This window comes from Chanodichthys erythropterus, chromosome 10, assembly GCF_024489055.1.
Source record: "Chanodichthys erythropterus isolate Z2021 chromosome 10, ASM2448905v1, whole genome shotgun sequence".
NCBI lineage: Eukaryota > Metazoa > Chordata > Actinopteri > Cypriniformes > Xenocyprididae > Chanodichthys > Chanodichthys erythropterus.
The window spans coordinates 50,822,248-50,837,261 of NC_090230.1; the positions used below are offsets into that span (position 1 = coordinate 50,822,248).

A 15,014-nucleotide genomic window follows, 5' to 3' on the forward strand; every position below is an offset into this window, starting at 1 on the left:
CACGGACTGTCAGGACGAGCCTTTATGCAAAATGGAAATGTCTGCATGGATTTGTAACATTTACAGATAAGGATATAGCCATAGAATGAACTTTTTGCGCTAAGGATGGACCCATCTCTCAAAACGCCTGACAGGGCAAGCCATTACGCTAATGCATTAGCTTGAAGCTTAAAATAAAGAATTCTCATGTTTTGATAAGCTTTGATCTCGTACCTTTCACGCAGCAGCTCACTGTTTCCTCCACTATTTTTAGATACATTTTTGTCAATAGAAATGCGTTATTCAGTGCTGTAATTTGATGCGACTGGCGGAAGTCTTCCGTGCACGTTGGGCGGGGCCAACTAATCGATAATGAGAATCATTGTCGATGATTTTCATTATCTGTTATTATCGATTTTATCGAATAGTTGTTGCAGCCCTAGTCAAGACCTGCTCTTTGATAAAAAAGTTTTAGGATAATGACATTTTAGGGTAGTTAAATAGATCACTCAGCATGATGGAATCCATCCAGTATTTAACAAGAGATAGTAACGGCGCTCCAAACACTTGACTGGGACCCTGGATTTTATCCACACGTGACCACAGCTCAAGCACATAATTTACCCAGTCAAACTAAAGCTGCAATATTAAAATGATAGATTCAACACACATTAATTGTGAGATTGAAGAGTGCTGTAACTGCCTCACTCAGGATGTGGAGCGCAGAACAAAAGGAGTGATTTATACTATAAAAGCATTATTTATGGCACAACTGTGATTGTAAAATCAGCTTAATCCACTGCAATGAAGTGTGTTGCAGTAAGAACTCTGAGCAAGACAGATATACATTTGAATTGCACTTAAGTAACAGGCTGGATGATGCTGCTCAGGATTAAGAATGCTAAAAGTCTGGTGGCGAGTGGCAACTGCTTGTAAATAAATTAAAAGCTCCAATAAGATAAGTCATCTTGACCAGTCATCTTTCATAATTAAATATTAAGAGAACCACTCTGCATACAGTTGTATACTTTGTTGTACCCATGGTTTTTAAAGGGATGGTTCACCCAAAAATGAAAATTATGTCATCATTTCAAACCTGTATGACTTTTAAAAGAAGATATTTGAAAGAATGATTTCATGTTTTTGTCTATAGGAAAGAAAAGAAAAGAAAAGAAAAGAAAAGAAAAGAAAAGAAAAAGTGGGGACCGAAACAACAATGGATAGGACTTTGATTCTATGGCATTTGTCACTGAGGCATTTGTGTAGGTGTGTGTGTGTATTACAAGCAATATTATTAATTGATTTCAACAAATAAGAATTGAGTAGGAATTAATCAAATTAATTGCTTAAAAGTCCATAAAAACCATTTAAAATGAGTAAAATTTATATAAGATTTAAACAAAAATATCTGAATAACAGACAGACGTCAAAGATGAATTAAAAACTCTTTGACGCTGTATGTCCTATGCCTTCCCTATTCTACTTACTGAAAAATATGAGGCGCCAGTTTATTTTTTTTCCGTAAGTAGAATAGGGAAGGCATAGGTCATACAGCACAAGTGTTTTGAAGAATACTGAAACCGGAAGTACGTTCAAGGCGATTATTTTGTGTTTATAAAGCATAAACAGTCGTATTTTTTTAGAAAATGACAGATCGTTTAGCTAGATAAGACCCTTATTCCTTGTCTGGTATCGTTTAAAGCTATTTGAAGCTGCACTGAAACTAATTTTGACCTTCAACCATCTGGAGGCCACTGAAGTCCACTATATGAATGAGAATAATCCTGGAGAGTTTTCATCAAAAACCTTCATTTCTTTTCAACTGACGAAAGAAAGACATGAACATCTTGGATGACATGGGAGTGAGTAAATTATCAGGAAAAAATTATTTAAAAGTGGACTAATCCTTTAATTCTCTCATCACAAACCTTACTGTCTTTATTTCTGTCATTTGTCTAGATCTTTGAGAATTAACAGAGGTTTAGATGTTAATGTTTTTATTGAAAATATTTGGTTACCATTGTGGCGATCAGTGTTTCCTTTAGTTGGGCAGTTTGGCTTTGCTTTTTGTGTCAGTTTGTGGTTTTTGTAAGTGTTTATTAAAGCACATCAGTTGTTGCAAAAGAAACCATGAACAGAAACGAGCAGATGGAAAAGTTAACAATCTTAAAGAAAAATTATTGACTAATCTCATAACTGACCAAAAGTAGTTATTTGATATTAATAGATGTTATTAATAGATGTATTTTTAATAAAACATTAACATCTAAACCACCGTTAATTCTCAAAAAGTACTGTAGACAAATTACATAAATAAAGCCAGTCTGGTTTGTGATAAGAGAGATTTATTGTTTTGTTGATTTCTTCTAAGGCGGTGGCTGAAGTCAGTTGTAGTTCTTGGGTTTCTCTTCCTTCAGTGATTCTGCTCATTATCATCCAGTGTCTTTAATGTTGGCGATAAAAACTAAAGAGTTTTTAATTCATCTTTGATGTCTGTCTGTTATTCAGATATTTTATTTAAATTTTACTTCAATTTTTCTCATTTTAAATGGTTGACTTTTAAAGGAATTAATTTGATTAATTCCTACTCAATTCTTATTTGTTGAATTCAAATAATAATATTGCTTGTAATCTATTGCTACAATTTTATTGAGTAGATATAACATATTACTTTTTACAGTGTGTGTAAACGGTCTCTTTAAGATTTACAGGACTCACAGCAATTTTAACACATCTTTCTTATAGTTACTTCAGGTATTGCATTGAAAGGGTAAAAGGGTATAACCAAGTGAAATGAAAACATTTGTGTCTTCTTTTGAAACCTATACTCTCCAGTAAAATCAAACTAGAAATAACAGCTAAGGGAGAAGGTCTGTGTATTAAAAGTGAAGTATGAACATGAGTCACTTTCATGCCTGAATGGTTATTTTATTTTAGAAAACAGATCTCTGATGATTAAGCCAGTAGATTTAATATAAGTCTTCCCTATAGGTTCCTGAAGTATGTATGTTGGGCTAGTGATCAATGTAATGGTCACAAGGATGGATCTGATTCATGTAGACATGCATTTTCATGACAACATAGCAATTTCTAAGTGCAATCCATCATCTTGGCAGGAATAAATGTAAAATCATGTTATCTAAAGGCTGGCCCACACTAAAAATTTAAAATCTTGTCAGGTTTTCAAAATGTGAACCACAAACATGATGATAAAAATAAAAAAAATAAAAAAAATCATAAATTTAACACTTTTGTTCCTATAGCGTGTGGAGTGCCGGAATGTGACCAAGACAGCACACCACACACTTAGATTCCATTCACAAACAACCAGAATCCCGACTGTGAACACTGTGAGCAAAATCTCTAGCAGTCAAACGTGACTTTAGAGTAAACAAACATGGTGGACGACAGGAAAGAATATATTCATTATGTTGAGATCGGTACATTCTTCCGAGCAGATTCAAATCACTCTTAACACACCTCAAATCTGATAAAATAATCTGTAGAACTATCAAATCAGATGAGGACAATCTTCCTTAAAGCCGAGTTCAGACTGCACAATTTTCAAAGTAGTCGGGTCACTGTTCTTTTCACACTGCATGACTATCTTGGCCAGTATTCAGTCGCTGCTGTGTTCATACTGCACAATGGATCGGCGATAGAAGGTTTCACACTGCATGACTTTACAATAGGAAGAATAGCCGACAACTCTTTCTGGCACGCAAACTACGTTTCACAGCCAAACACACGCGAGATGTGACAAGGAAAAAACGCAATATCACGCGTGCAAGACCGGAGTTATTATTATTTGTATTATTAAAAACGGTAGCCCGCAAGAAGCTTGCAATATGAATTGCCGGTGCGCTGATTTGCAGCGAAAACAAGAAAAAGAAAAAAAGAATATGGAGAAGGAAATGGTTGGGGAGACTGTGGATTGTGTGTTCTGCAATGAGAGTTGGAGGTAAATACATAACTTTTCAATGTGCTGCTATTGCGGATGGTCAAGCAAAGGTTTGTGCTTTGTTTCTGTTTGATAGAATTGTAATGTTTATCTGAAACGAAGCCATGCTTGCTGATATTGTGGTCTATAACTCCTCCCCGAACTCCCCGCTGCTCTGTATCTTGCTCTCTCATTGGCTGTCGGTCATCGCCGATGTAGTTTTCAGTCAGAACACTTTTCACACTGCAGGATTTTGAATCGCCGACAGGTCCAGATATTTAGCATATCAAATATCTCACGGGTGTTGGCGACTCGTCTGCGATTCTCTCATATCGTGTCTTTGCTCATTCACACTGCGTGATTGTCACTCGCCTGAACGAGCACCGATTTGCCTGTGATTTCGGGCATTTGTCTGCGATTTCTCAAAACCTGTCGGCGAGCCAAAATCGGGGCTAAAAGCGGGCAGTCTGAACTCGGCTTAAGTCACCGACCACTTTATTAGATACACCTGTTCAACTGCTTGTTAATGCAAATATCTAATCAGCCAATCACATGGCAGCTACTCAATACATTTAGGAGACATGGTTGAGACAATCTGCTGAAAATCAAACTGAGCATCAGAATGGAGAAGAAATGTGATTTAAGTGACTGAATGTGGCATGGTTGTGGGTGCTAGACAGGCTGGTCTGAGTATTCCAGAAACTGCTGATCTCCTGGGATTTTCACATACAAGCATCTCTACGGTTTACAGAGAATGGTTGAAAAAAGAGAAAATATCCAGTAAGTGGCATTTGTGTGGGGAAAAAAATGCCTTGTTGATAGGCTGATAGAAAGGCAACAGTAACTCAAACAACCACTCATTACAACTCAAGGTCTGCAGAAAAGCATCTCTGAACACACAACACGTCGAACAGCAGAAGACCACACCGGGTGCCACTCCTGTCAGCTAAGAACAGGAAACTGAGGCTACAATTTGTACTTTTATTACAATTTGCTCACCAAAATTGGACAATAGAAGATTGGAAAATCCAGATGGTAGGGTAAGTATTTGGCATATACAACATGAAAACATGGATCCATCCTGCCTTGTTTCAACAGTTCAGGCTGCTGGTGGTGGTGGTGTGGTGTGGTGTGGAGGAAATTTTCTTGGCACACTTTGGGCCCCTTACTACCAATTGAGTATTGTTTAAATGCCTTAGTCTACCTGACTATTGTTGTTGAGCATGTATATCACTTCAGGATCACAGTGTACCCATCTTCTGATGGCTACTTCCAGCAGGATAATGCGCCATGTCATGAAGCTCAGATCATCTCAAACTAGTTTCTTGAAAATAATGCATTCACTATATTCAAACCGCCTCCACAGTCACCAGATCTCAACCCAATATGGGATGTGGTGGAAAAGGAGATTCACGCCATAGATGTGTAGCTGACAAATCTGCAGCAACTTTGTGATGCCGTCATGTCAATATGGACCAAAATATCTGAGGAATGTTTCCAGCACCTTGCTGAATCTATGCCACAAATAATTAAGGCAGTTCTGAAAGGAAAAGGGTTCCAACCCGGCACTAGCAAAGTACTAGGCAAGGTGTATCTAATACATTGGCCGATTATATAAAATATGAAGTCAGGGCAATATGTCAATGTGTTTTTATGTTATAAATGTATACTATTGTCTCAAAGGTTTTCATACACTTTAAAGTAAAAATTGACTTTTAAAAAAATAAACTTGTTGAGAAAACAAAGTTGAAAATCATATAACTTGGAGAAATATTTGACTATAAGATGTGACAAATAGCCTCCCTTGTTGGCTACATAAATTATGCTGCACTGTAAAAATGGTTTTGCTGTAATCTAAATCTTAATGAAATGGTTAAAATTACATTCATTAAATATATTACTGTTTTTAGGGAACAAATCGGATAGAAGCACCAAGATCACAGAGTTTTCATTGTTTAGATTTTGAAGACAAGAAAATGGTTTTAAAAGGAGTCAATGGAACAGATTAAAAACCTCCTCAGTGACAGGATGCTACACTAATCTATTTCATATTCTCTTTTGAAGGGTAATGTTGTGAGCTTACCATGTTGAGTTTTTTTTTTTTTTGGGGGGGGGATTCAAAGAATCATTCTTTTGAATCAGAACCAGAACCATTAACCAAATGACAAAACCGATTTAAAAGAGCCATTCACAAAGAGTCGGACATGTCCAGGGTAAAGAGTTAACTAAGAAAAAAGTAGCCCAAGCTGATAGTAAAGAGCATTTGGAGTTAGGATTTGACTAATGGGGTGAAAACTAAATGTTAACTGGTTGGTTGGTTGATTGATTGATTGATTGATTGATTGATTGATTGATTGATTGATTGATTGATTGAAAGCCTATATGGCAGTTTTACATGATTTAGTTCCAATAGTACTTTTCACACAAAAGATGTCAATTAATTGCAGATTAATTTAGTTAGGTTCTAGATATTTCTAGAAATATTTTTTTTTTTTTTTATGAACTGAATTATGATTGTAAGAAACTAAACTGTGACAAAAGAAATCGTTTAATTAGCGTATTAATAAATAAATTGGAAAAAAACAGCATACAAATTGCTTTATCGGGATATTTTAAGTCTTGCATTATGCTACGCTGTGATGTAAGAGACCACGTGATTACGTAAAGTCTCTTATTCGAACCGCTACTTTGGCACGAATTGTTCGAAAGAACCGATTCGCGAAAATGAGTCGAAAAGCCCACTACTATTTGTGCGTTGAAATAAAAAAGCCAATCACTTTGACAGGTAAGCCAAAATAATATTTGAAATACAAAATTATTAATATTGCAATGAATAATGCCTAACAAATGGGCTACAGCAGAAGAAAAATGATTTTTACTCCTAAGTTAGATGTAAAAAAAAAAATAAAAACAAAAAAATAAAACACCGTTTAATAGTACATAAATGAACCGACTAATGTTTTAAATCTGCAAATTATATAACATAAATGATAAATTTAAGATATTTTTTATAAATCATCAATGGTAACGGATAAACTTTCCCATGATGTCAAGTAGGCTACTCACCCATATCAGCCGCTCTTTTGATTCCACTCGCGTTTAATCCCTGCGGTTAGCCTACTGCACAGATATTTAGTCTCTCAGGATCCACTCCAACGAAGACTTTTACCGTTAGTCCGAGCAGTATTACAGCCGAATTAAAATCATTATCGATCCGACTCCATGTCGCAAAACACTTTAAAACGTGCAGCCTCCCCTGTTTAATCCAACAACACGGCAAACCGGTATATATCCAACAGCATTTAACATGATGGTCATCCGTCGATCAAAAGGAATATGATTAAATTCTCGCTACGCAGGCAAGCAACTGTCTGAAGATAAGGGCAAAAGTTGTTCTGGGTCGCATAATTGGAGCAATAACGCTTAAATCATGCGGAGCTTATCGACCAGAGGTACCAGAGGTGAGCAAAGCCAAAAAAGAATGAGTCTTGAGGGCTTTGCGTGAGAGGAAATCTGTGCTCGCCGCCGCAGTAGAGTCTCAGAGCAGCTCCGTCCCTGAGAAATATCACAGACCGTGATGATTGCGCGCTCCCGCCCTCAGGTCCTCCACAGTCATAATAAAGGTGACCCGGAGGCAAACCTGCTGCAGTAAACACTAACAGACTGCCAGAACAGCCCACTACTCAACCAAGACTGTTGATGAATGTAAATGGCACCTGCTAATTAATATTCAATAACAATAGAGACCTAGTTTGTGTATGGTATGGGTACCAGCAGTGATTAATTGTTTTTTTTGTTTTGTTTTTTTCCTCTGTAACATTAATATATTCCATTAACTATTTTCACAAAATGATTAGGTTATGCTAAACTAGTTCTGACCTAATTCCTCAATACTTTACATCCTTATGTCGAGGTTTTTTGTTTTGTTTTGTTATTTCAAATGAGACCATATAAGCTTTTGGTGCTTTTTTGACCACAAAAAAAAAAAAAAAAAAAAAAAAAAATAGTATAGTATAGTATTTGAAATAGTATAGGCCTATTTTTTAAAATAATAATAATATTAATTAATTAATACATATTTTGCTATTTTATATATACTTTGATAGACCCCCTGCAGTATGTACCCCAGTTGAAAATTCTGGCTTTACAGAGCTATTTATGAACCGGACCCTTACAATTGCTAAATAAAATAAAATGTACAAAATCACACAATACAGAATATAATTCAGTTATGGAATTACACATCAAGATTTTCTGTATTTGACCAAGGCAACCTTGCTTTGGAAGCTTTTTGTTCTGACGTCTTTAAATAATTTCAGCACAAATCAATATTTAATGTCCATTTATGTAATTACTTGGTAAGCAGCATAATAAGCAAGATAATGTAAAGTCAATCCATCATTAGCTGCACATTGTGTGAAGTAGAAATGTTTTTAAGTTCAGATAGGCTACTTGCAAAATTGTATGTGATACAGGCACAGAAACATAAAAATTAAAGAAAATGTCATTAAAAACATAATAATTCAGCATGCTTATAACATACAATTCTTTAACAATGAACAAGATATGGAAATTTCCTTTTTGGTCCCCCCCGGTGCTTTTTGAAGTCCCTAATTTGAGTGTGTTAGGAAAAACATCCACAGAGCCAAATTGTGTCTGACTTCCAATTTAGTGATCAAAATAATGGAGATTTTAAAGTCACCATGAAATCAAAACAAAGTATTTTTGCAGGTATTGGTAAATACTGTATCCACAGTTAAACAAGAGGGTCAGTAACTGAAATAAGAAAACACCCATGAGATTATTCTGATTCATTTGAGAAGACAGTTTGTTCCAGGCTGTTCTTGTGATTTGACTGACTTGTCCATATGATTCAAAGCAAAGAAAAATAGTTAGAAGCCACAAAGAAATCACAACTTTATTACAAATACTTTAATTAATAGGAACGCCATGGTTGGAACATATTTTCGTGCCTATGATTTTTTTTTTTTTTTCTCTCTCTATCCTGTGGGTAAATGTAAATGACATCAAGCTAGTTTGGGTGCATGAAATGTGTGCATGATGATTAGTTTTCTTCTGGTCTTTACCTGTGAATCCATCTAATTTTATGCTCTGTAAGTCGATTATTTTATCATGGGCTCTTTTAACAAGGTGCAACTATGGTTTTTGAAGGTTTCAAAATGGTTTTTGGCAGATAATCTGCAAGTGAAAAAGACAAGATGATATCACTAGAACTACATTTTTTTATTATTATTTTTTTTTAATTTATTTTTTCACACTCAGTTCCATCTTGGCTGCCTTAAGATTTTCACAATGAAAAAAAATTCTTGGAACTTTCGCACATTGGCAGTCGTGATATGAGTGGATTAAGGATGCTATGGCTTTATTTGATCTCTTGCCGCATTGAAGACATGCAGATAATTTTAAGCAATGGAATAAATTTTAGCAGGGGATTATCCAGTTTAAGCAGTGCAAGTAGTTAGGCACAAACAGGCAATAGCCGATGGCAATGTAAGGATGGACGAAGGCAAAACATGGTCACTGTTAGCAGCATAGCTTAATTATTAGCAGTTACAGCTGCTGTGTCAATGTTTATTTATTAACTAAACTACTGACTAATGTAGGACATGCACTGACATTAAGAAGACCTTATGCTTAACAAAACAGTATTGTAATGAGAATTTCTAAGCATATGATATCTGATCCAAATCATTTAATCCATAACTAGAAAAAGTTCAGAAAAAATTCAATTCTGTCATTATTTACTCTCTCTCATATAGGACTAGTTGTTGATTTTTAAAAAGCATATTGTCTTTTGAGTCTGTAGAACGACTGAATGACGGATGTGATAATCAGTGGTAAAAAACTCAGCCCAGGCAGGAAATGAATTGTCACCCATTTGTCTTGAAACAACACCAAAAGCTTCTGCCATGCTGATGTAAGCCAATTACATGGCTCTCAATATCTCTCCCAGGGCGTCATAAATATTTCATGATTATGAGACATCATATCAGGCATTCTGGATGGAAGTTCACACATTAAATCAACTGCTGTGCTACACAAAGTTCTAGCCTGATGTCATTTTCTTTGTTTAGAAAAATAACATGCATTCCCTTGAGGATGACTTCAATAAGCATGTGATATTTTAAAGGCAATAAAAGAAAATGTCTCATAACTGGTCATTTCTGTCTGCCCCATTTGAGTGATTCAGAACTTTAACATGGGTCGGGCTGAGTTGTCTTTCTATTGATTGCCTTTAAGATTCTTCTATCTGGAGGGAATCTGGAGGGAACTCATCACAAGCAAAAGTCAAGCTTTCATGTATTTAAGTGATCATATCATTTTATTTTATCTAGTCCAAGCAGTTTATGCAACTGGCTACTGTTGTTACTTTTGTTTCATTGAAACTTTAGGGAAAAGTTCTAAAGAATTGAATTGGGAAATCTGTATCGATGCCTATATTACTAGTATTTTCATGACCTAATACACCAGCAAAGAACACCCACCAGGTGTTGTGAACATGTGCCAATGAAACTAGCTCCCAACAAAGTCACAGGAGAATAAACACTGTATGTCTCTGAGCAACATAGTGGCACAGATAAACGAATCAGTGTTTTCCTTTCGAGGGAAATCAAAGCTGCATCAGAATGTTGATGCTATGGGAACACTTCTGTGCCTGGTTTCTTAAGCACTAATTCTACTGGCCATCTTATGACATGAAATTGCACCACATTATGACTATAAAATAGCGCCTGCATTAGGGGCATGTGGTGTGGTGCACTCGCTTCCAGGCGCAGCGAGATGAAAAATTCTCAACTTTTCAGAATGCCGCAAGTGCACCACAGGTCATGTGACAAGAACCAACTGATCAGTTTCAGCCTTTCTGTAACAACATTGAAAGCTCAGCCAAACAGCTGATCATAGCTGTAAAGGGCAGGTTTTTATTTCTCATCTCCATAAATATCATCTAGTAGTAGAACTACCTGCTAGTGCAAGGGCTAGAAATCAATGTATTCTTTGCTGAAACTTCTTCGTTGTCATGGAGAGACATTCATCAGCTTCTTTGTCCTCAGGAAAAAAAAAAATAATAATAAAAAGTTGCCTTCCTCAGTGCCACACTCTGTGGTTCTTCAAGCATTCTGTCCTCAGACTTTTCAACCTGCGGAACAGAAAAAGCTTAATCTTTTATACCCTGTTCGGGCTCTCAGCATTTATGTCCAGGCATCCTTTCAGTCTTTCATAATGGTTATTGACATTCCCATAGCGTCAACATTTTGACAAAGTGTTGAGATCACTCGAAAAGCGATGTCTCAGCTTATGACTATAACCACAGTTCACTGAGTAGAGTAGTAGAGTAGTCCTGGAGGACCCCCAGCCCTGCACATTTTGTATGTGTCCCTCATCTATCACACCTGATTCAACTGATGTGCTCATTAGTAGAGACAACAAGACCTGAAATGGGTGTGCCAGAAATAGGGAGACATACAAAATGTGCAGGGCTGGGGGTCCTCCAGGACAGGTTTGGGAACCACTGTTTTAACCCTTAAATGCATGACTGTTTCGCCAATCATTCTTACATATTCGGGTCGTTATCGACCCGGATCAATATCTAACATGGAAGGATCTCTACCTGTCGTGATAATATAAAACTCCTCTGATATTAGAGTAACAATTACAGAAGAATAAAATAAATCGTATTTTGTTACCTTTTGGAGCTTGAAAGGGCTCATTCTAAGCAGATGTTTTATGCCATCATCACTGTCCTCATCAGAGCTCATTTCCCAGTAAATTCAGCAAATAATGGGCTAGTTTTTGGGCTAGTTCAAAACTATTTCATTTTCAACATCTTCAAAATCAATATTTCTATCACTAACAGCTTCACCACATCAATCCAGTAACAGTTACAGTTATATTTCATTGTGTTCAGTACTTACTCTGCAGTAAATCACTGAGCCATTTCATGTTGTTATTATTATTTCATTTTCTGTTTGAATGAGTCGTCCCTTCAGCATTGTGTATCAGACACTGCCACCTTGTGGAATAAAGGTGAATTGCACTTATTCCGTCATCTAAGATTAAATTATTGTTGTGCAGAAAAATATATGTACACTCATACACAACTCGGGTCGTTTGCGACCCTATACAATTTTTACAAAAAATGAATACAAAAATAGGCATTCTTTTATGATTTTATGATTTTTTTCTTGTTATATTCTTTATAATGAATTGATTGAGGAATACCAAGAAAGTCGATGTCTAACTTTAAAAAATGAATGAGGAGGAGGGTAGTGAATGACGTCCCGGGTCACAAAAGACCCGAGGTATGCATTTAAGGGTTAAACAACTCGATTGAGCGAATAATTCAATGACTCACTCAGCAATGGTAATCACCACCACTAATGCACAGACTGTAGAAATAAACAAACAAAGCAAACAAAGACCAGAGTGATACAAACAGTCCTAGTGTTGTTAGATTATTTTATCAGTACTCTTGGAACACCACTCAGCCAACCAAATTCAAGAACCAGAACTAACTGTTGTAGAAAATATAAAGCATATGTACTGCATAACAATATATACACTGCATAAAACACTATACAGTTTATAAGAACATATATTCAAGCACAGACACCTAGACTCAAGCAAGCATGCCACACGCTCACACACATATTATCACGGGCGGTGAGGGGTAACTAAACTTGGCAGCGGAAAAAGGAGGATATTTACAGCTCTCAACAGCTTGCTGAAAAAGCAGGAAAGACATTAATTGCATTGCGCTGTCGCTGTCTTGTATGTATTGATCAACCAAACATAACACCCACTACACCACACTGTGAGCACAATAACTCGGATGCTAATCAAATAATAGAAGAAAAGATATAAGCATGAAAAACAAATCTGCAGAAATCAAAGAGACAGCACTAGTACATGGCCTAATAGTCACCTGTCAAAGGCTTAATCACTAATGCTGTCTTCCTGCAGGCCTTTCCCTGGAGTGAGCTGTACTTATGGGTCTGTGTGATTAAAGGTAAATGCATTAATATGGAAAGGAAAAGAGGCCAACATGTGACCTTCCAAAGGACACAAGTCAGAGCCATTTACATCAGAAGAAAACCTGACTTCTAACAAACATGAAAATCCACTTAACAGTTGTTCTGTGGTGGTGTCAAACACATGATTTCTCATTCAGTTGTCTTTATGTCCTTTTGAATAAGAGAGAGCTTGGATTTCTAATAGGTGATTTTTTTAAGTTTTGAGGCTGGTTGAACTCTGATCTTTGGAAACGGGTATAGTTGTATCATTTTTTAGTCTTTATTGTCAACAGTTTGGAACTCGTTTGGCCAATTACATGCAAACATGTCTGTCAAACACAAACACTACGCACACCATATTGTAATTTTCTGCCAAGATAAAAACAAGTAAATAATTTAAAACAACATTCATTATTAAAGAAACTTTATTAAACATGAAGACATCCAATGGGCATCACAGAAATTGTTTAACTTCTTGCTTATGATTAATATTGTATCTATTGTATAAACTACAGGGGGAATATCTCATGCTCAATCTCTCAAGTGTGTTCATGACATGTCTTTGTTTTGTAGAGTTTGTTTGATTAATTACTTTCTTACAGTACTTACTAACTTTCTTACTAACTTACTAACTCAATTTCAACACATACGTTTATTGGCCAATCATGTTTTTTTAATTATTGATTTATATCATATATATGTCAGATTTGGCATAGGATTCCCTGAAAGCATCAGGGAATTTCGAAATTTTGATTTCCAGGCCTGGAAGAAGTCAATTCATAAAAAAGTTGGAATTGATAAAATCTTAACATATTTGTAAAACTCTTTATCCAGTCATAACAAACAACTATAAAGATCATGAAAGAGTCATGGAACAATAAAAAAATGAATTGTTCAGAAAGTTCACACATATTTGTTGTAAAGGAATATCATGGATCATATTTCTTCAACATACTGTAACGAACGGAGGAAATGATGAAACTCACTTAACAGCTTAGTCTTCTTTTATTAAAGTGAGCACCTGTTTGGCCGATGCTCTTGCCTCACAGACAGCGAACTAACACAGGAACATTTCCCCCAGAACCCCGCCCACACAACACCACGCAGGCACTACTTCCAAGAGAACCTCCCACCCCTTAAAGCCCCACACAAGCTGAACCATAACATAAGAATATACATCACTTAGATTTATCTTAACAGAACATAAAACACTCTTTGGACTTGCTACAATACTTTTGATATCACTAATCTCACATTATTAAGTTGTATAGGTTAGACATCAAGTCAGGCGCATTGTAGGCCACATCTTCCCTTGTATAGCTCAAACATCTTTCTACTCTATTCCTAACTGTCAGGGAATACCAGACTTTAGAGACAGAGTGTTAGTTGAAACGGATGATAAATGCAAGCAGGTGAATAATGGAGAAGTCTGTGATGATTTGAGCAGATGAATATAGGATAACAGAGTCTTTGTTTCTTTACCAGGTTTCAAATATCTTGACTGTGACTGGAGCGTGATGGAGCGGGAGAGCACACACCACTTCGAAGACAGTGGTAAGTACGTAAGTAAACAGGAATGGAGTTCACAGGACAGGAGATTGCTGTAGATCACATGCATATATCAGGAGTCTACTAGTAGACTGCTGGAGTCTTTTCAGGTGAGTATAACACATAAGAGCTGTGCCCCAATTTAGAGGATGCATCCTTCGAAGGCTAGCCTACGTAGGATTGAACACAAAAACAATTTCCATAATGTTGACAAGACTAAGTTTTATATAACATCTGTTTAACTTATAACATAAGGTTAATAATATAACTTGGAGAACAAAATTTTCAGTTTTACTCAAATTAGGGTGATGCAAAAATGACTACACCCCACTGAAAGTCTCTGGAGCAAAGCTAAATTTTAGACTTCAAATGTCTAATTTAACAAGAATTCAACCACAGGTGAGTCTAATTATTCATTAAACAGGTGTCCAGAAGACAGTTGACTACAAAATGGTGTTAAAACCCCTTCACAATTCATGCTGTCAGCAATGGCACCACATGGAAGAGAAATGTCA

General features: G+C 36.2%; 1 protein-coding gene across 2 annotated transcripts in view; it reads right to left on the bottom strand.

Moving 5' to 3' along the window:
* Positions 1–7,460, bottom strand: part of lrrtm4l1 (leucine rich repeat transmembrane neuronal 4 like 1) — a 43,514-nt gene extending 36,054 nt beyond the window's left edge. For both annotated transcript variants that reach the window (XM_067399403.1, XM_067399404.1), the window contains exon 1: positions 6,986–7,460. In XM_067399403.1, coding sequence (XP_067255504.1) covers positions 6,986–6,989 — 4 coding nt within the window. In that variant the 5' untranslated portion in view covers positions 6,990–7,460. The remainder of the gene's footprint in view (positions 1–6,985) is intronic.
* Positions 7,461–15,014: the final 7,554 nt, after the last annotated feature.